The sequence below is a fragment of the Symphalangus syndactylus genome, chromosome 12, assembly GCF_028878055.3.
Source record: "Symphalangus syndactylus isolate Jambi chromosome 12, NHGRI_mSymSyn1-v2.1_pri, whole genome shotgun sequence".
NCBI lineage: Eukaryota > Metazoa > Chordata > Mammalia > Primates > Hylobatidae > Symphalangus > Symphalangus syndactylus.
This window is the reverse complement of record NC_072441.2, coordinates 24588391-24609243: the sequence shown is the minus strand read 5'-3', so window position 1 is coordinate 24609243 and position 20853 is coordinate 24588391. Positions and strand designations below refer to the sequence as shown.

The 20853-nt window shown below is 38.3% G+C and overlaps 1 protein-coding gene across 1 annotated transcript in view; it reads left to right on the top strand.

Moving 5' to 3' along the window:
- ANKRD13C (ankyrin repeat domain 13C) overlaps nucleotides 1-20853 on the top strand; it is a 92605-nt gene that overhangs the window by 49443 nt on the left and 22309 nt on the right. Inside the window, exons 8-9 of the mRNA XM_063625288.1 lie at nucleotides 4610-4741; nucleotides 8275-8436. Of these exons, the coding sequence (XP_063481358.1) occupies nucleotides 4610-4741; nucleotides 8275-8436 (294 nt within the window). The remainder of the gene's footprint in view (nucleotides 1-4609; nucleotides 4742-8274; nucleotides 8437-20853) is intronic.

Sequence of the window (20853 nt, the reverse complement as noted above, 5' to 3'; positions counted from 1 at the left end):
CAAACTCCTGACCTCAAATGATCCACCCACCTCGGCCTCCCAAAGAGCTGGGATTACAGGCGTGAGCCACTGCGCCCGGCCTATTTTCATTTTTTATATTTCTATCCTCTGGTCTCCATCTTGACCAGTCCATTGAGCCTGCTGAGAATTCAACTGATTATCTCCTAGATCAATGAACTCCAGCTTCTCTTCATTCTCATTTACAGTTTTCATTTGTTGAACCTGTGCTGGACCTTTACCATATATTATCTTTTTATCTTACCTTCTTTTAATGTTGTTGACCATCTTTATTTTATCTCCTTAATATGAATACTTCTTTTGGCTCTGTCTGCAGTCTTACTTTTCCTAACTCTTTGGCTGCCTTTCCTTTCTCTGTCCTTTCCCTCTTTGAGTATGACATGATTTTCCTTCTCTCATGCCATATCTTTGTGTTAAAAGACCATTGATATGCCCTTGATGTGGTTCTCATTTTTACAAACTGCCAGAATAATCCCTTCCATTCCCACAGTCCTATAGGTTGATGATTTACAAATATACGTTTGTGTCCGGACAGTTCTGAGTAGAGGCTTATCTGTTTAAATGCCTAATGGATATCATGTGTGTCTCCCAGGTACCTCAAAATTCACCTTATTTAAAACTAACCTTACTACTTTTCCTCCAAACCTGCTCTTTTTCCTGTTTTTCCTCTTTTGAAGAATGATGTCATTCTTTATTCAGTCAGAAACCTAGGAGTTATTTTTGATATCTTTTCTTGTACTCTATGTTTTCTCATCAGAGCACATATCTGGTCATTTCTTTCTCCTTAATGTCTCATTATTATTCCTCTTTTATTCACACTGTCACTACTGTAATTTAAATATTCATTATTTCTCAACTGGACCATTGGAAAGTCTTATAAATGATCTTCCTGGCTCTCTTCTCATCTGCTTCTAAATTATCCCACATGTTGGAGATACATTAAACTTTAGAAACACATTTATGAAACCTTACTTACTTAAAGATACTTAAAAAGTTCCCCCTTACCTAAAGAGTGAAATCTAATCTCCTTAGCATGGCATGGTTCCTTTGGTCACCTGAGTTTTGCTCACCTTCCTAGCCTTTTTCTTACCTTGCTATTTTAGATATCCTCATACTGCACTCTTGGCAGTTTGTCAGATGTGCCAGGCTATTTGGGCCTTTATTCCTTTGTTCATGTTCTTTCCACTTCCTGGAATGCTTTTCTTTTTGCACCCTCACACCTGTAGGGCATGCACTTGGTGTTACTTTCTCTCCTGCCAAATGACTTTTGTTGTCCTTATGCTCCTATTAAATCTGGAACCATAAAGCTTCCACTGTTATATTTACTGACATGGCTTTTTTCCCTTCTGTTGGTCTAAGCTCCTCAAGGGCATAGGGTTCTTTTTGTTGTATTCCCTGGTATCTAATACAGCATCAGTACATTCTACGCTATAGGTTGGTAAACTCTTTCTGTGAAGGAAGAGATAATAAATATTTTTAGATATTAAAATATATTTGTGGGCCATATGGCCTCTGTCACAACTACTCAACTCCGCTGTTGTTAAAAGCAGCCACAGACAATATGTAGATAAATGAGTATATTCCATTATGATTTTATTCGTAAAAACAGGCAGCTGATTATAGTTTGCTTACTCATGTGTGAGACTCTCAGATATTTATTAAATAATTTGACCTCTTACTTAGGAAATGACAACAGGATAGCCAACTAGGCAATAAGTGAATTGGAAATAGGGTCTTGAAAGAGAAGCTAGAAGTTAAGGCTAGTAGTGCATAAGTATTTGTGGATGTCATAGTATTACCAAAGAACTGGTATTAAGGGTACCAGTTTTAAGGTATTAAGGTATGTATGTACTGGTATTAGGGTATGTATGTATACATACATATATGTATTATGTATTTTATAATGCCTACAATACAGGAAAGATAGATTTTGAGCAGTATTCCTCAGGGCAGAGAATACTTGTTGTTTATCCTAATATGTATGTATGTATAAGTAGTAACTTCATTAAATGTTGATGCAATGTAATTAATTAAAACAGCAGATCTTTTTCAGTGATGTGGTTAAGAGATAGTCTCTGATTTATGTAAGAATTCCGTTCCAAAAGTTTATTGAAAATAGGATGTTTGAAATGTAAGGCAAATTTGCTCACAGACAATGGGTTATACAGTGTTCAGTTTGCAAGCTAATATATAAAATTCTAGTTGATTCATAATACATTTGAAGTATAGTGTTTAACAGTTCTGTTTAACTACTGCAACCTAACTTTTTTTTAAAGAAAATTGTGTTCACGCCGGGCGCGGTGGCTCACGCTTGTAATCCCAGCACTTTGGGAGGCCGAGGCGGGCGGATCACGAGGTCAGGAGATCGAGACCACGGTGAAACCCCGTCTCTACTAAAAATACAAAAAATTAGCCGGGCGCGGTGGCGGGCGCCTGTAGTCCCAGCTACTCGGAGGCTGAGGCAGGAGAATGGCGTGAACCCGGGAGGCGGAGCTTGCAGTGAGCCGAGATTGCGCCACTGCACTCCAGCCCGGGCGACAGAGCGAGACTCTGTCTCAAAAAAAAAAAAAAAAAAAAAAAAAAAAATACAAAAAATTAGCGGGGCGTAGTGGCGGGCGCCTGTAGTCCCAGCTACTCGGAGAGGCTGAGGCAGGAGAATGGCGTGAACCCGGGAGGCGGAGCTTGCAGTGAGCCGAGATTTCGCCACTGCACTCCAGCCTGGGCGACAGAGCGAGACTCTGTCTCAAAAAAAAAAAAAAAAAGAAAATTGTGTTCAGAATTAATTTGGGTTACCAGGAATACATTTTCACCTATTACGGCTTTAGCAGTAATACCAAGATTTTGCATTCTTTACTTGTAGGGGTAGAGGAAATGGTACTGTCCCAGGCCCAAGCCATTGCTATTTTTTTGTTTGTTTGTTTTCTGTTTTTTTGAGACGGAGTCTCTCTCCGTCTCCAGGCTGGAGTGCAGTGGCGTGATTGATCTCGTGTCACCGCAACCTCCACCTCCCGGATTCAAGTGATTCTCCTGCCTCAGCTTCCTGAGTAGCTGGAACTACAGGCGCGTGCCGCCATGCCCGGCTAATTTTTTGTATTTTTAGTAGAGATGGGGTTTCACCATGTTAACCAGGATGGTTTCTGTCTTCTGACCTCGTGATCCGCCTGCCTCAGCCTCCCAAAGTGCTGGGATTGCAGGCGTGAGCCACCTAGCCTGGTCGCCAATGGTATCGTTTTTGGAAATTCAGAAAGGGACTATATGGGCCGGGCGTGGTGGCTCATGCTTGTAATCCCAGCACTTTGGGAGGCCGAGGCGGGCGGATCACGAGGTCAGGAGATCGAGACCATCCTGGCTACCACGGTGAAACCCCGCCTCTACTAAAAATAAAAAAATTAGCCGGGCATGGTGGCGGGCGCCTGTAGTCCCAGCTACTCGGGAGGCTGAGGCAGGAGAACGGCGTGAACCCAGGAGGAGGAGCTTGCAGTGAGCCAAGATTGTGCCACTACACTCCAGCCTGGGCAACAAAGCGGGACTCCGTCTCAAAAAACCAAAACCAAAACAAAAACAAAAAACAGAAAGGGACTATATGTAGGTTAAAGTTAGATGGTGAAGAATAGAAAATGGGCCTCTTGGGAACCTACAAATAAGGAGGTTTGGAGAATGGAGCCTCTAACTATTGTAAACCCTAGGGACAGTTATTATTCTCCAGACAACTCCCTAGGTTTTGCCTGTTTTCTTCCTTATAACGTCTTAAATATTAGGGTATCTCTCTTGGCCTTTTATGGAATAGAATCTCATCTTATACCTGCTCACTTACTCTTCTATACTTGATCATTTACTCTTCTGTCCCTGAAGCAAGCACGAAACTTTCCTTTTTTCTCATATAAAAAATAATTATTGCTCAATTATTATATACCAGCACTAGGGAATAGGTACAGGATAAAACCTGAAGCATGGCTGCTCATTAAGTTTAGAAATCACGGTTGATATTTATGGATTCCTTTCCATTTTATAAGGAATACAGAAAAGAGTCCTTCTTCTTTTCCTTCCTTCCCTCTCTGCTGCTTCCCTTCTTCTATCCCTCCCTTCTGTTCTCTCCTTCCTTTCTTTCTTCCACTTACAATTTATTGGGAAAGAAAGGCTCAAATGACAGTGGTGGATCTTTGCATTAAAAAGAACTAAAGTAAGATTAATCTGTATTGAAAGAAAAATATCCTTTATCTGGGCTTTTTTCTCAGATCTGTCAACTTAATTCTTGAAGTTGTTTTTAAAAATTGCTCTATGGACTATATAGTTTTATAATGGGTAATCTAGTACTGCTTCCATTACATATCTATAACAGGGTAATAGTACTGTATTTCATGTGTCCTGCTTTTATAGATTCATAATTAGTCATAATGCTAACTTAGAGAAGATATTAATATGTACAATTTAAACATCTAATTCTTTTTAGAGTAACACTTCACACTATTTAGAAACTATCCTTTTTGTCTTTAAAAATTGGTAACATTATAATTGTTGATATTTTCGTATGTAGCACTAAGAACTTTTGAAAAACCTAGATTTTTATATTTAACTTTTGCTCCCATCCCAGGAATCAGAGATGGAAACAGAAGAAGAGGTTGATATTTTAATGAGCAGTGATATTTACTCTGCAACTTTATCAACAAAATCAATTTCTTTCACACGTGCCCAGACAGGATGGCTTTTTCGGGAAGATAAAACAGTATGTGCAAATCTAGATTTTTAAGCTTTAAGCATTGTTCGGTATTTAATATTTCCAAAATAATGTGATGGAAATGCAAGAAGTAGCTTACAGAATTGTCTCCAAGTAGTTTTTTTCTCTCTTCCTTGAATCCAGATAAGGGATTATAATGGATGGTTAGAGTCAGAATGTGTCCTTGGAGAATTCAGGAAAGAAAGCGGAGCTCATTTGAATTCTGTGTCAGGAAAGACTCTTACTGCTAGCTGCTTTATTATTATACAGGGGACAATGTTTTCACATGATTCCATTATATTTCTAGTGCTTTATTTGATAAGAAGACTACAAAAAGGGATAAATTTGACTTCATTTCCCTGAACCTGTTTTTCTCCCTATTTCAGACTTCTCATTTACTTAATATTTGTTTCTTGTATTCTATACATATGACTAAGATTAAATAACCTTACATTTCTGCAACACTGTAGAAATGTTAAATCAAATCTCAGTGGAAGTTTCCCCATTAGTGTAAATTATTTCCATAATTCCCATTGTATGTCAGCAAGAGGATATATAAGACTATTCAAATATATATTCGAAAAATTTTGAGGCTAGGCACAGTGGCTCATGCATGTAATCCCAGCACTTTGGGAGGCCGAGGCCGGCAGATCATGAGGTCAGGAGTTCGAGACCAGCCTGGCCAACATGGTGAAAACCTGTCTGTACTAAAAATACAAAAATTACCCGGGCGTGGTAGTGCATACCTGTAATCCCAGCTACTTGGAAGGCTGAGGCAGGAGAATCGCTTGAACCTGGGAGGTGGAGGTTGCAGTGAGCCGAGATGGTGCCACTGCACTCCAGCCTGAGACAGAGTGAGACTCCGTCTCAAAAAAAAAAAAAAAAAAAATTGAATGAGCTGTGTGAAGAAGCATGTTTATAAAATTCTAAATTTAGCAATAAGTGACCACATCAAGTCAGGGTCATGATTGACTTCTATTAAAAATTATATTTATTTGTATTATACACAGTGAAATGAATATATTCTCACTGGATAAATAAAAAAATAGCATTATTAGGGTTCTCTGAGAAACAAAACCAATAGATAGAGAGAAGGACAGTGGAGAGAGGAAGAAAAAAAGAATAAGGGGGAGAGGAGAAGGAGGAGGGAGGAATTGATTTATTTTGAGGAGTGGTTCCTGAAATTGTAGGAGTTGGCAAATCTGAAATGTAGAGCGATCTAGCTGGCTGGAAATTTAGTCAAGAGTGGATACTGTGCTCTTGAGTTAGACATGTTCAGGCTTGGCCTCCTGGGCAGCATAGCAAGACCCTGACTCTACAAAAAATTTAAAAATTAGATGGCTGAGGTGGCACAAGCCTATAGTCGCAGGTGCTTGGAAGGATGAGGTGAGACGATTACTTGAGCCCAGAAGGTTGAGGCCACAGTCAGTGATCACACCACTGCACTCTAGCCCAGGTGACAGAGTGAACCCCTGTCCAAAAAAAAAAAAGAAAAAGAAATATGCAGGCTGGAAACTCAAGCAGGGTTTCTTTGTTGCAGTTTTGAGGCAGAATTGTTTTTTTTTTCCTGGAAACCTCAGTTTTTGCTCTTAAGGCCTTCAAACTGATTAGATTAGGCCCACCGACATTATGCAGGGTAATTAGCTCTACTTAAAGTCCATTGATTGTTAATCACATCTAAAAAACACCTTCACAGCAACATCTAGACTGGTGTTTGACCAAACACCTGGCATCATAGCGTAGCCACGCTGACACATAAAATTATCATTTAACTTTATACATAAAGCTAAAAAGCCCTCCTTGGCCACTGCCCACTGTCCCACATCCCCTTGCAGAACGTCACCAGTTTTGATATCCTCCAGACCTTTTTTATGCTCTCCATACATAAATATGAGCTCATAATAATAGATAGCCTTTTGTTGTTGATGCTTACTTTTTCATAAAGTGTCGTGTCGTATCGTATCTACTGTTTTGCAGCTAGCTTTTTTCCTTGTTCTTTAGTATGTCGTAGAAGTCTTCTCTTACCAGTACATGTAGTGCTAGTTCACTCTTTTTAGCAATTGCATAGTATTCTGTATGATGGGTATACTGTAACTTATTCAGTCTTGTTTTTGGACATTTAAATGAATAGACACATTTGTGTTCAGTTTTCTGCCATTATAAATGACATGTTTATCATCCTTTTACATGCCTTTGCCTATTGTAAGTAGCAAGAAATTAAGTGGCTGGATAATGGGGAATACACACTTAACATTTTGTTGATATGACAATTTACATTTACTAAGTGGTTTTTCATTATAAGGTTTCAAAAACCGATGATTACCACCTGGTTATTTCCCAGCCACAGATAAATTCCGTTAGGAAATCTAAGCTCACTGATTTTCCTCTCTAAGCCTAATGGCATTATAGCATTCTCAGTTGTGAGGTCCTACCTTGCAGTCCATTTGTTGGCTTTAAAGTCTTACTTGTTTGTACTTTGTTCTTCTGGGCAGCATTAGATGGATCACTTCAAGAGAAGATAAAAATTGAAACTGCTAATCATCTAGTACTACTGCTAAGCAGCTCAAAGCTCTTGAAGCATCTAGGTGATCTTCTTAAATCTTTGACAGGTAAGGAGGGAGTCAGTAATACTTATGGTTCCCATTTTGTAGGTAGAAACAGGTGCAGAATGCTTTGTTTTTTTTGCAACAACTCTGAACATGTAGTTTTGTAATGTCAGTAAACAGCAGCAGGGTGGAGACATGTGATTTGCATGCAGATAGAAATGGGAAGCTTGTTTTCAGTGAGTTATTTATCTTTTTTTTTTTGTTTTTTTTTTTTAAGTATTTCAAACTCTGAATACCTGTGGGTCTGAAAAAGGTAAAAGTTAATGTTGAAGGTTTAAGAGGACTTTATTGAAAGAAAGTAATGACTTTTCTTGATGTCCTTTACACCACTTGAGTTTCCCTAAAACACTTTAAGTGTGTTGGTGAGCAAGGGTACGCTTTTCTTTGTTGAAAACAAGCAGCTATAACTTGAAGTTTGGTGCCTGTTAGAGGATAGAGAATTTGAACAGGTCATCAATTCTGGTTGTACTAGAGATTCTTATGTGACGTGGGCTATTTATTTCTTTTTATTCCACTTTTTTTCTATCTATAAAATGGGAACAGTGTTATCCCTGACCCCTCCTTGTTACTCGTGATATTTGACTGCCAGCTTAATGGTTTTGAGATAGCTTTGTGCTACTTGGGAGTAGGATCTAAAGAAATGCTATGTGGCAATTTTATTTAAAATCATTTGCAAATGAACTACCATACATTTTTGTGTATTTTAAATTTCTCTTTACTGATTTGAAATGTATGCTTTTGTGTATTTTTTAACTTATTGAATAACTTAGATGTATATGTTGTATAAACCTAGAAAATGTAAGATAATTTGATAATTTCAAGTACCAAAGGAATATTTATTTTCATCTACATGTTACATAGTTATGGAAAAATATATTACCTTGACGCTTTTTTTAACTTAGAAATTTTACTTTTAAATATTTGGTTTTGTTTTAGGAAAGAGTAGGAAACTTTTTGGCAGACTTTTATCTGGTGAATGGACTTGTTTTAGAATCAAGGAAAAGAAGAGAACATCTCAGTGAAGAGGATATTCTTCGAAATAAGGCCATCATGGAGAGTTTGAGTAAAGGTGGAAACATAATGGAACAGAATTTTGAGGTATAATTTTTAATTCTCCTAATTTGTAGTTTTCTAAGAAGAGAGGGGATAGATTTCATTCTTGGTGGCATTCAGTAAGTATATAAATATACTCACAGCTTTTATTTGCTATGTGTTAACTTTTTCTGTGAATCTTCATTTCGTTGATGTCGTTATTATGAAGACGGCGAAAAAGAAAAAAATGTCCTTTGGGATTTTTTTGTGAATCTGTACTTTATCTTTGAGTCTTCATTAATAAATAGATTAAAAGCATGAAACCTAATGTTATTATTATTATTTTGAGATGGATTCTTGCTGTGTTGCCCAGGCTGGAGTGCAGTGGCTCGATCTCAGCTCACTGCAACCTCTGCCTCCTGGGTTCAAGTGATTCTCCTGCGTCATCCCCCCCAGGTAGCTGGGATTACAGGCCCTGCCACCAGGCCCGGCTAATTTTTGTATTTTTAGTAGAGACAGAGTTTTACCATGTTGGCCAGGCTGGTCTCAAATTCCTGAGCTCAAGTGATCTGCCTGCCTCGGCCTCCCAAAGTGCTAGGATTACAGATGTGAGCCACCGTGCCTGGCCCCTAGTGTTATTTATTTATTTATTTATTTAGAGATGGAGTCTGCCTCCGTCGCCCAGGCTGGAGTGCAGTGGCAAAATCTTGGCTCACTGCAACTTCTGCCTCCCGGGTTCAAGCGATTCTCCTGCCTCAGACTCCCGAGTAGCTGGGATTACAGGTGCTTAATTCTTTCTGCTTTGCTAATCAAAACCTGCTGCTTTGAAGGCCCAGCTAAAGATCCACCTACTTTATGGTGTCATCTCTGACTTATACCTTCCCATATATTTCTTGTTTACCATATGTTTACTGAAAGCATGCTATATGCAAAGAATTGTGTGACAGTAAGGAAAGGGGAGGAGAAATTAGGAGATAAAAGATGTATGAGACATGGTAGCTGCTCCTTAAATCTTATTCCTCTGTGAAGTGAATTAGATGCATTCTTAAGTTCATTTTTTATTTGTATAATTTTATATTTCCAAAAAAATACTAGAGTCATACAAATAATTCTTGGACACCTTCATCAAGATTTTCCAGATGGGCCAGGGCGCTGTGGCTCACACCTGTAATCCCAGGACTTTGGGAGGCCAAGGTGGGCGGATCACCTTAGGTCAGGAGTTCAAGACCAGCTTGGCCAACATGGTGAAATCCCACCTCTACAAAATTAGCTGGGCATGGTGACGCATGCCTTTAATCCCAGCTACTCGGGAGGCTGAGGCAGGAGAATCGCTTGAAACTGGGAGGTGGAGGTTGTGGAGCCGAGATTGCGCCATTGCGCTCCATCCTGGGCAACAAGAGCGAAACTCCGTCTCAAAAAAAAATTTCCCAGATGTTAACATTTTACTGACATTTGTATAGCACTCTTTTTCAAACTGCAATATAGGGATCTTTTAGTAGATTATAAGAAACTAATTTAGTGGGCCATGACTACTTTTTTTTTCTTTTCCTCCCTCAGTTGTTGGCAATACTTAAAAAAATTAGTGTCTAAATAAAAATGGTAGGCCAGGCACAGTGGCTCGCACCTGGAATCCCAGCACTTTGGGAGGCCAAGGTGGGAGGATTGCTTGAGTCCGGGAGGTGGAAACCAGCCTGGGCAACAGAGCAAGACCCTGCCTCTACCAAAAAAATAAAAATTAAAAAAATTAAAAATCAGCTGTGTGCAGTGGCATGAGCCTGTAGTTCCAACTACTTGGGAGGCTGAGGCAGGACGATCACTTGAGCCCAGGAGACTGAGGCTACAATGAGCTATAATCATGCCACTGCCACTGCATTCCAGCCTGGGTGACACAGTGACATCTTGTCACAAAAAAAAAAAAAAAAAGAAAAATCAGAGCACATCACACGTAATGAGAGTCATTACTACATCATGAAACAATAGTTTCAAGAGTGTGTGTGTTGTATAAACATGCTTATGTTTGAGTGCCGGATTGTAATATAAATTGTGAGTCACAGTTATAAAGAGGTTAAAAGGCTACTACGTACTACAAAGAGGCTTGAATTCCTGGAATGTTTTGTCCTTTCCCTATAGTATTGTCCTGGATTCTATGTTTTAGTGATGGTCAAAGTTTCCAGAATAGTATGCCAGGTTTCAACTAATTCATGGTAATACTGTGTTTGTCAGTAAAACATTTTAATATTTAGAAAGATTGTATGTTGAGGGAATCAGCCATAGTTTAGTTGAGTACATTATGTAAAATGTTTAAAATTGTGATCATGCCACTTCAGTGTGATCCTATCCCCTTCCTGCCACATCTCATTTGTGCTCCTCAGTTTTCTTCTGACTTTGGGATAAAGCGTCACCAGACTTCGTTTTTCCAGTCTGCTAGTATTTACTGATCTCTCAGTCAGTAGGAAATACTGGACAAAATGCACTCAGGAAATAGAAATGGAGATGAATTAATAGCGGGAATGCTGAGCTCAGTCTTTGACAGGGCTGCTATCTTCTCCCATTGTTGACCAGACAAAAGCCCATCTCTTTGGACTTATATTGTGATTTAAATTTTATTAGAGTTCTTTTGAAAAAAGTGATTTTGTTGTGTTGGTGGTTATTGCTACTTTTTAAAAAATGTGGGCAACACAGGCTGGGCATGGTGGCTCAGGCCTATAATCCCAGCACTTTGGGAAGCCGAGGTGGGTGGATCACAAGGTCAGGAGATCGAGACCATCCTGGCTAACATGGCGAAACTCCGTCTCTACTAAAAATACAAAAAAAAAAAAAAAAATTAGCCAAGCGTGGTGGCGGGCGCCTGTAGTCCCAGCTACTCGGGAGGCTGAGGCAGAAGAATGGCGTGAACCCCCGGGAGGCAGAGCTTGCAGTGAGCCGAGATCGCGCCACTGCACTCCAGCCTGGGTGACAGAGCAAGACTGTCTCAAAAAAAATAATAATAATAATTTGGGCAACAAACTAATTTGGGATAAGTATATGGAAGTAAGACTTTATAGAATGCCGTTTCATGGACTGTTTGCCAGTTGCCTCTTCTGGTCTGATTTATGTACCTTTAAACTTATGATAGACAACTTGATTTTCTTAAGGGCAGAGATTGTAACCGGATGTATTTGAATAGTTAAAGAGGTCTTTAAGTAGCATTTTAAGCAGCTGTACTTTGCAAGTTGAAATTAAAACATAGTTTAATGCCAGACAGCCACATAATGGAACAAATTAATATTAATTAAGTTAAATAATTAAGCTTTCAACTTCTAATCAGAAATTAAAGGAAACACTTCCCATATGAACCACAGGATTTTGAACTTTATAGTTGATGAATATTTAAATTCAATTTGTCAGTTTCTATGAAAGATAAAAACTAGTGGGATTTTGATTGGGATAATGTTGAATCTGTAGATAAATCAGGTTCAATGTAAAAGCCTGTTTGGATTTTTTTTAATTAAACTTTTTATTTTGAAATATTGTAAATTCACATACAGTTGTATGAAATCATACAGGGATTCCATGTATGCCTCCCCCAGTTTCCCCCAATGATAACGTCTTACCAAAGTGTAGAACAGTATCATGGCGAGGATATTGGCATTTGTAGTCAAGACACAGAAGATGTCTACCATCATACGATCCCTCATGTTCCTCTTTTATAGGCACATTTGCTGCCCCCTTAGCCTCGCTCTGTCCCTTATGCCTGGCAATCACTAATCTGTTCTTCCATTTCTTTAGTGTTGCTGTTTCAAGGATGTTCTATAAATAGAATCATATAGTACTTAGCCTTTTGAAATTGGCTTTTTTTTTTTCACTTAGCATAATTCCCTGGTGATTTATCTAAGTTGTATGTATCAATAGTTTGTTCTTTTTTTTGTTGAGTAGTATTTCATGGTATTAGTGTACCACAGTTTGTTTAACCATTCACATGTTGAAGAACATCTGGGTTGTTATGGGCCATAATGAATTAAACTGCAAAAAACATTCACATGTATTTTTTTGTATGAATGTAATGTAAGTCTTCATTTCTCTGAGATAAATGCCCAAGAGTGCAGTTTCTATGTCATATGGTAGTCGAATGTTTAGTTTTGTAAGAGACTGCCAAAGTGTTTTTCATTTTACATTCCCATCAGCAGTGTATGAATGATCCAGTTTTTCTACATCCTTGCCAGCTTTTGGTATTGTCATTATTTTCTTTGTTACTCATTCTATAGTGTTTAGTGCTATCCCATTTTGATTTAATTGCGTTTTCCTAATGGCTAATGATATTGAATGGTCATCTCTTCATGGCTTATTTGCTATCTGTATATCCTCTTCTGTAGCATGTCTCTTCATGCCTTTTGCTCTTTTCCTAATTGGATTTTCTTTTTTTCATTACTGTTGAGTTTTCAAAGTTGTTGTTTCTGAGACAGGGTCTCACTGTTTTGGCCAGACTGTGGTGCAGTGGCACAATCTTGGTTCACTGCAGCCTTGACCGCCTCAACTCAAACAATCCTCCCACTCAGTCTCCTAAGTAGTTGAGATTACATGCATGCATCACCATGCCTAGTTAACTTTTTATTTTTATTTTTTATTTTTTTGTAGAGACAAGGTCTCACCATGTTGCCCAGACTGGTCTCAAACTCCTGGGCTCAAGGGATCCTCCTACCTCAGCTTCCCAAAGTGCTGGGATTATAGGCATGAGCCATTATGCCTGGCCCAAAGTCCTTTATATTTTCCAGATGTTAATTCTTCATCAGATAGGTGTTTTGCAAATATTTACTCTCACTCCATAGCTTGTCTTTTCATCTTCTCAAAGTGGGCTTTCATTGAAAAAAAATTTATCGCTGGCCGGGCGCGGTGGCTCACGCTTGTAATCCCAGCACTTTGGGAGGCCGAGGCGGGCGGATCACGAGGTCAGGAGATCGAGACCAGGTGAAACCCCGTCTCTACTAAAAATACAAAAAAATTAGCCGGGCGTGGTGGCGGGCGCCTGTAGTCCCAGCTACTCAGAGAGGCTGAGGCAGGAGAATGGCGTGAACCCGGGAGGCGGAGCTTGCAGTGAGCCGAGATTGCACCACTACACTCCAGCCTGGGCGACAGAGCGAGACTCCGTCTCAAAAAAAAAAAAAAAAAAAAAAAAAAAAAAAAAAAAATTTATCGCTTTTATGACATCCAATTTATCATTTTTTATCTTATGTCACATGCTAAATCTGAGAACTTTTTGCCTAGCTCCAGGTTCCTAGAATTTTCTCCTGTGTTTTTTTCTAAAAGTTTTATATCTTTATATTTTACATTTAAGGAAATGACCATTTTGAGTTAATTTTGTGGAAAGTATGAGGTGTAGGTCAAAGGTTTATTTTTTTTTTTGCCTTGGATGCCCAGTTGCTCCAGCATCATTTTTTGAGAAGTCTGTTCCTCCTCCGTCGTACTGCCTGCTGAGATTTGTATAGGGATGGTGTTGAGTCTATAGATCAATTCCATTGTACTGCCTGCTGAGATTTGTATAGGGATGGTGTCGAATCTATAGATCAATTCCATTGTACTGCCTGCTGAGATTTGTATAGGGATGGTGTCGAATCTATAGATCAATTCCATTGTACTGCCTGCTGAGATTTGTATAGGGATGGTGTCGAGTCTATAGATCAATTCCATTGTACTGCCTGCTGAGATTTGTATAGGGATGGTGTCGAATCTATAGATCAATTCCATTGTACTGCCTGCTGAGATTTGTATAGGGATGGTGTCGAATCTATAGATCAATTCCATTGTACTGCCTGCTGAGATTTGTATAGGGATGGTGTCGAATCTATGGATCAATTCCATTGTACTGCCTGCTGAGATTTGTATAGGGATGGTGTCGAATCTATAGATCAATTCCATTGTACTGCCTGCTGAGATTTGTATAGGGATGGATTGAATCTATAGATCAATTCCATTGTACTGCTTGCTGAGATTTGTATAGGGATGGTGTTGAGTCTATAGATCAGTTCCATTGTATTGCCTGCTGAGATTTGTATAGGGATGGTGTTGAGTCTATAGATCAATTCCATTGTACTGCCTGCTGAGATTTGTATAGGGATGGTGTTGAGTCTATAGATCAATTCCATTGTACTGCCTGCTGAGATTTGTATAGGGATGGTGTCGAATCTATAGATCAATTCCATTGTACTGCCTGCTGAGATTTGTATAGGGATGGTGTCGAATCTATAGATCAATTCCATTGTACTGCCTGCTGAGATTTGTATAGGGATGGTGTCGAATCTATAGATCAATTCCATTGTACTGCCTGCTGAGATTTGTATAGGGATGGTGTCGAATCTGTAGATCAATTCCATTGTACTGCCTGCTGAGATTTGTATAGGGATGGTGTCGAATCTATAGATCAATTCCATTGTACTGCCTGCTGAGATTTGTATAGGGATGGGTTGAATCTATAGATCAATTCCATTGTACTGCTTGCTGAGATTTGTATAGGGATGGTGTTGAGTCTATAGATCAGTTCCATTGTATTGCCTGCTGAGATTTGTATAGGGATGGTGTTGAGTCTATAGATCAATTCCATTGTACTGCCTGCTGAGATTTGTATAGGGATGGTGTCGAATCTATAGATCAATTCCATTGTACTGCCTGCTGAGATTTGTATAGGGATGGTGTCGAATCTATAGATCAATTCCATTGTACTGCCTGCTGAGATTTGTATAGGGATGGTGTTGAGTCTATAGATCAATTCCATTGTACTGCCTGCTGAGATTTGTATAGGGATGGTGTTGAGTCTATAGATCAATTCCATTGTACTGCCTGCTGAGATTTGTATAGGGATGGTGTTGAATCTATAGATCAGTTCCATTGTACTGCCTGCTGAGACTTGTATAGGGATGGTGTTGAATCTATAGATCAATTCCATTGTACTGCCTGCTGAGATTTGTATAGGGATGGTGTGGAATCTATGGATCAATTCCATTGTACTGCCTGCTGAGATTTGTATAGGCATAGTGTTGAATCTATAGATCAATTTGGGGAGACTTGATATCTTAACAATTGATATAGCAATATCAAACAATTGAATCCTCTGTTTGATGAACATGGTGTATCTCTTCATTTATTTAGGTTCTCTATAATTTCTCTCAGAAGTGTTCAGTGTATAAATCTTACATATATTTTATTAAATTTATCTTGTAAATTTTTAATATTTTTGAGGCTATCATAAAAGATTATCTTTAAATTTCATTTCCCAGTTGGTTTTTATATATAGAAATAAATGTAATTTTTATATTTCTACATTTATATATTCTATAGTTTTTATTTTATTTTATTTTTATTTTTTGTTTTCTTGGAGACAGAGTCTCGTTCTATCCCCCTGGCTGGAGTGCAGTGGCACAGTCTCAGCTCACTGCCACCCTGCCTGCCATGTTCAAGTGATTCTCCCGCCTCAGCCTCCGGAGTAGCTGAGATCACAGGTACCCACCACCACACCCGGCTAGTTTTTGTGTTTTTAGTAGAGACGGGGTTTCGCCATGTTGGCCAGGCTGGTCTAGAACTCCTGACCTCAGGTGATCTGCCTGCCTCGACCTCCTAAAGTGCTGAGATTATAGGCATGAGCCACCGTGCCTGGCCTATTCTATAGTCTTTTGTATATTACTTAGGATTTTCTACAAATGCTTATGTCATCAGATAATAAAGATAGTTTTACTTTTCTCTTGCCTGTTCTTATTTCTTTTATTTGTATTTCTTACCTCACTGTACTGGGAAGTAACACCAGTATAATAGTGAATAAAAATGGTATGAGCAGGTGCACATGGCTTTTTCTTGATCTTAGAAAGGACTTTTTTATACTAACATGAATTTTTTTATTTTTTATTTTTTTATTTTTATTTTTTCCATTAATTTTTTTTTAAAACTTATTCTTATTTTTCAACCTGACTTAAGTCATTTAATAATTACTAGGAACCAAGATTTTGTTGTTATTTGTCAGCATAGTAATCCTTTTAAGATTATATTTTAAATTTTTTTAGAATAAAGAAAATGTGCCTTGTTATATGTTATTTGGACTTTTGATAAGGAGGAATCGAAGAATTGCATTTGAGAATCTTCTCAGAGTTCAATTATAAATCTTTTTAGAAGAAATTTAAAGAAAATAATAATAGTAATTCTATCAGATATTCATCAATACATATAATTTGATTTGGTTTAATTAGGTAAGGTATAGGATGCAAGAGCAACAAAATAGAATTGATAGGTCTGATTATAGAAAGATACCGGTAGCTGTATGTTGTTTTTTCTCTTCGACACAGACACAGAATTTAACACCTGGAAAGCAGCATGGAACTGTTAGCAGTTTATATAACAGTGGGCATTAAAGAAGAAAATAAATGTTTGTATGCATTTTGTTTATAATTTTAGGAGTACAGTTCTTTTAAGCCTACATAATAAGCTTTTTAAGAAAGGTATATATAAGTTTAACTTGGGCGGCACGGCGGTGGCAGGCAGATCACTTGAGGTCAGGAGTTCGAGACCAGCTTAGCCAACATGCTGAAACCCCGTCTCTACTGAAAATACAAAAATTAGCTGGGCGTGGTGGCACGCTGTAATTCCAGCTACTCTGGAGGCTGAGGCAGAATTGCTTGAGCCTGGGAGGCGGAGGTTGCAGTGAGCTGAGATCACTCCACCCTACTCCAGCCTGGGCGACAGAGCAAGACTGTCAAAAAAAAAAAAAAGTTTATTATTTAATGTAAGGTTAAACAATAGGGGGTGAAAGAGGAGAGACCTATCAAATAAATTCAAGAGACATTCCCATTTTAATGGTGAACTAGATTTAAAAATTTAAAGTTTTAAAAGACATCATAGCTGGGTGCGGTGGCTTACGCCTGTAATCCCAGCACTTTGTGAGGCTGAGGCGACTGGATCATTTGAGGTCAGGAATTCGAGACCAGCCTGGCCAACATGGTGAAACCCCATGTCAACTAAATATACAAATAAAATTCATGAGCATGGTGGTGCGTGCCTGTAATCCCAGCTACTCGGGAGGCCGAGGCAGGAGAATTGCTTGAACCCAGGGGGCAGAGGTTGCAGTGAGCCGAGATCATGCTACTGCACTCCAGCCTGGGCAACAGAGTGAGACTCCATCTCAGAAAAAAAAAAAAAAGATATTATAAATCAGTATTGAAAATTGATGTTTTCAAGGTCGCAGCTGACAATATAAGAACAAATCAAGTGTAGAAATAGACATATGCTCTATTCATTTTTAAGTCATGGTGAATTGTAGGTTAGTAACTCAGATGTATTTAATTAATGACAGTCGTGTGGAAAGCATTATATTTTATCAGAGAGTAATGAAGGATTCTCCAGTGGCCTACTCTGAGTTGAGTGCCATAAGCTCAATTTCAGCTTCTGCAGGTTAAAAATGACATTTATTGGATGTCTTTCGTAGCTGGCTAAAAAAAGAAAACAACAGCAACAAAAACTGAATTCATATACACCTCAACAAAGTTTTCTTTCTTATTGATATTGGCTTAAAACATTGAAGTTGTTAGCATGGGCCTTGTACTAAGTACTGTCCATATATTATCTGGTTTAGTTATTGTAATGACCTAAAGAGGTGAATGCCACTGCCCATTCTACAAAAAAGAGATTGAGGTTTAAGTAAGTTAATTAGTGTGAGTTACGAAGATAGAGAAGCAGAGATGGGCTTTTATGTTAGGAACCTGACTGCAAGCCTGTTCTTGCTCTAAGTTCTTGGCTTCTTAGTCTGTCTTTGTTATAGTTTCTTCTTTCTGTATATCCAGGTATTAACACATCTTAGCAATTCTTTCAAAATACTGGCAAGTTGAAGTTGGGAAAGAGTGAGGAAAACCTTAAGAAATAATCCTGGGAATATGTTATTGGTAAATGTAGTAAAAACTAGTAGAGCACATAATAGTAAAAAATATATTTTTGATTTTGGAGAATTAGTAAAAGTTTCAAAAATCTGGAAAATATATGTGATTTCTTATTTTTTTCAAAATACATTAAAATTATGTATTTTAAAGCCATGTTTTAATAGAATTTCCATTCTTGAAAATAAATGTCTACTCCTTTTTGGAATGAATTTATATGCTTTATTATAAATAAATAGGTTTTGGGTTTCTTCTTGTCCCCCATCCCCAGCCAAAATTTTATTTCAATTTCTGTAAGAAATGGCTTATAGGTAGTATTTAGAAGGAATTATTTGCCATTTGACTACTTTTACTGTGCCTCTTCTGCCTTTTTTTCTCTTCCTTCCCAGATGTGGTTCTAGTATTTAGTATATATTTTTGACAAAATTTTTGATAGCAAAATTTAAGTGCTCAGAAATTCTTAAATCATGGGTAGTTGCTCTTGTATTTTTGGCTCCTTGTTGTAACCAGTTATCATTGGAGTAGGGAACAATGCTCCGTTTATACCTTAGAGTCATTGATAATAGCACTTTACTGTGCCAACTAGATGTTCAGAATATTGGGTTAAGCCCTATTCATGATTAAGGATTTTTTTTTTCTTTTTTGAGATGGAGTCTCGCTCTTGCTGTTGCCCAGGCTGGAGTGCAATGGCATGATCTCAGCTCACTGCAACCTCCGTCTCCTGGCTCCAAGCAATTCTCCTGCCTCAGCCTCCTGAGTAGCTGGGATTACGGGCACCACACCCTGCTAATTTTTGTATTTTTAGTAGAGACGGGGTTTCGTCATATTGGTCAGGCTGGTGTCGAACTCCTGACCTCAGAATCCACCCGCCTTGACCTCCTAAAGTGCTGGGATTACAGGCGTGAGCCACCGCACCCGGCATGGATTTTTTTTCTTTATTTAAAAATCTAAATAGGAATACATAATAAAATACATGAATATCTTAAACTTTCAGAAAGCTTTGCCGTATAAAATATTAGAATAATAACAAACGTAGAAATAAAGTATTTCCTATATGCTTCAAGGAAAATAGTCGTCAGAAGTTTTACATTTAATTATGAGGGAAAGGCTTGAAGGCATTTCAGTTACAGAGCCAGTTGATTTGGCAAAATAACATTAAAGAGTTACCTGGTATCGCACCAACCTTTATGTCTTCCTGTTTCATTAGATAGCCATGGCATCAGTATAGAGGAGGCACTGAAGGATTCAGCTAGAAGTGTCAGTATATAATAAAGGACTTTGAATCTATTTGGGATTCCTTGAAAAAAAAAAAAAAAAGACTAGTTAGAATAAACTTAAACTAGAAAGACATTTTTGGAATATGATAATTGATATTTATAATGATGAGATAAAGTGCTCAATAAAAGGTTAAATTACATTGATTACAGTCTTTACTAAGATGGGGAATGTATAATTTACTGTTTAGAAACAATTTATTTGGAAATGGTAGAAACTTACTTGGAAAAGTTATTACCTGAAAAAATATAATGATGTGACATGCCATGTTATCTAATCATGTGACAAATGTGTCTTTACCATGAAAATGTTATATATGTAATATTAAAAATATTAATAGATAGAGATTTCAGTGGGTATGGGATTAGTCTTTGCTGTGGTTCTAGGTTGGAGCAGCAATCTTAAACGTTTCCAACGGTTTCCCCTAAAATTAAAGGTTCTATTAACGCATGTCTCTCTGCTTTCTAGCATATCACTAAATACTATTTTACCTAATGTTTTGCCACAGCATTTGTGAGGGTCATTAACTAGGTTTTAAGCCTCTTCATCGTTCTACTGATAAGCCATTGCTACATGTCATAGGATTATGTATAATCTCCCACTGTAAATTTGGAATTTGGTATTGGTTATGGTACAAGTTTGGCTGCTTATAAGAAATCTCAAAAGAACAGTCACTTAAACAAGATAAAAGATTATTTTTCTCTCATGTAAAAATCTGAGTTTGTGTGGTTTTTCTCTGCTCTGTGAGTTAATCCCAGACAGCTTTTTTTCTTTTGTCTTCTCTGCCATTCCTAGGATGTGGCCTTCCATCCACATGGTATAAGATGATTTATATTGCCGGGCGCCGTGGCTCATGCCTGTAATCCCAGCACTTTGGGAGGCTGAGGCGGGCAAATCACGAGGTCAGGAGATCGAGACCAGCCTGGCTAACATGGTGAAACCCTGTCCCTACTAAAAAATACAAAAAATTAGCCGGGCGTGGTAGCGGACACCTGTAGTCCCAGCTAGTCAGGAGGCTGAGGCAGGAGAATGGCGTGAACCTGGGAGGCAGAGCTTGCAGTGAGCCGGGATCACGCCAGTGCACTCCAGCCTGGGTGACAGAGCGAGACTCCATCTCAAAACAAAACAAAACAAAAAAACAAAAAGATGATATGTACCAGTTTCATATTCCAGTCAGCAGGAATAGTAATTCTTTTTTTTTTTTTTTTTTTTTGAGATGGAGTCTCCCTCTGTTGCCCATACTGGAGTGCAGTAGCATGACCTCAGCTCACTGCAACCTCTGTCTCCTGGGTTCAAGCGATTCTCCTGTCTCAGCCTCTTGAGT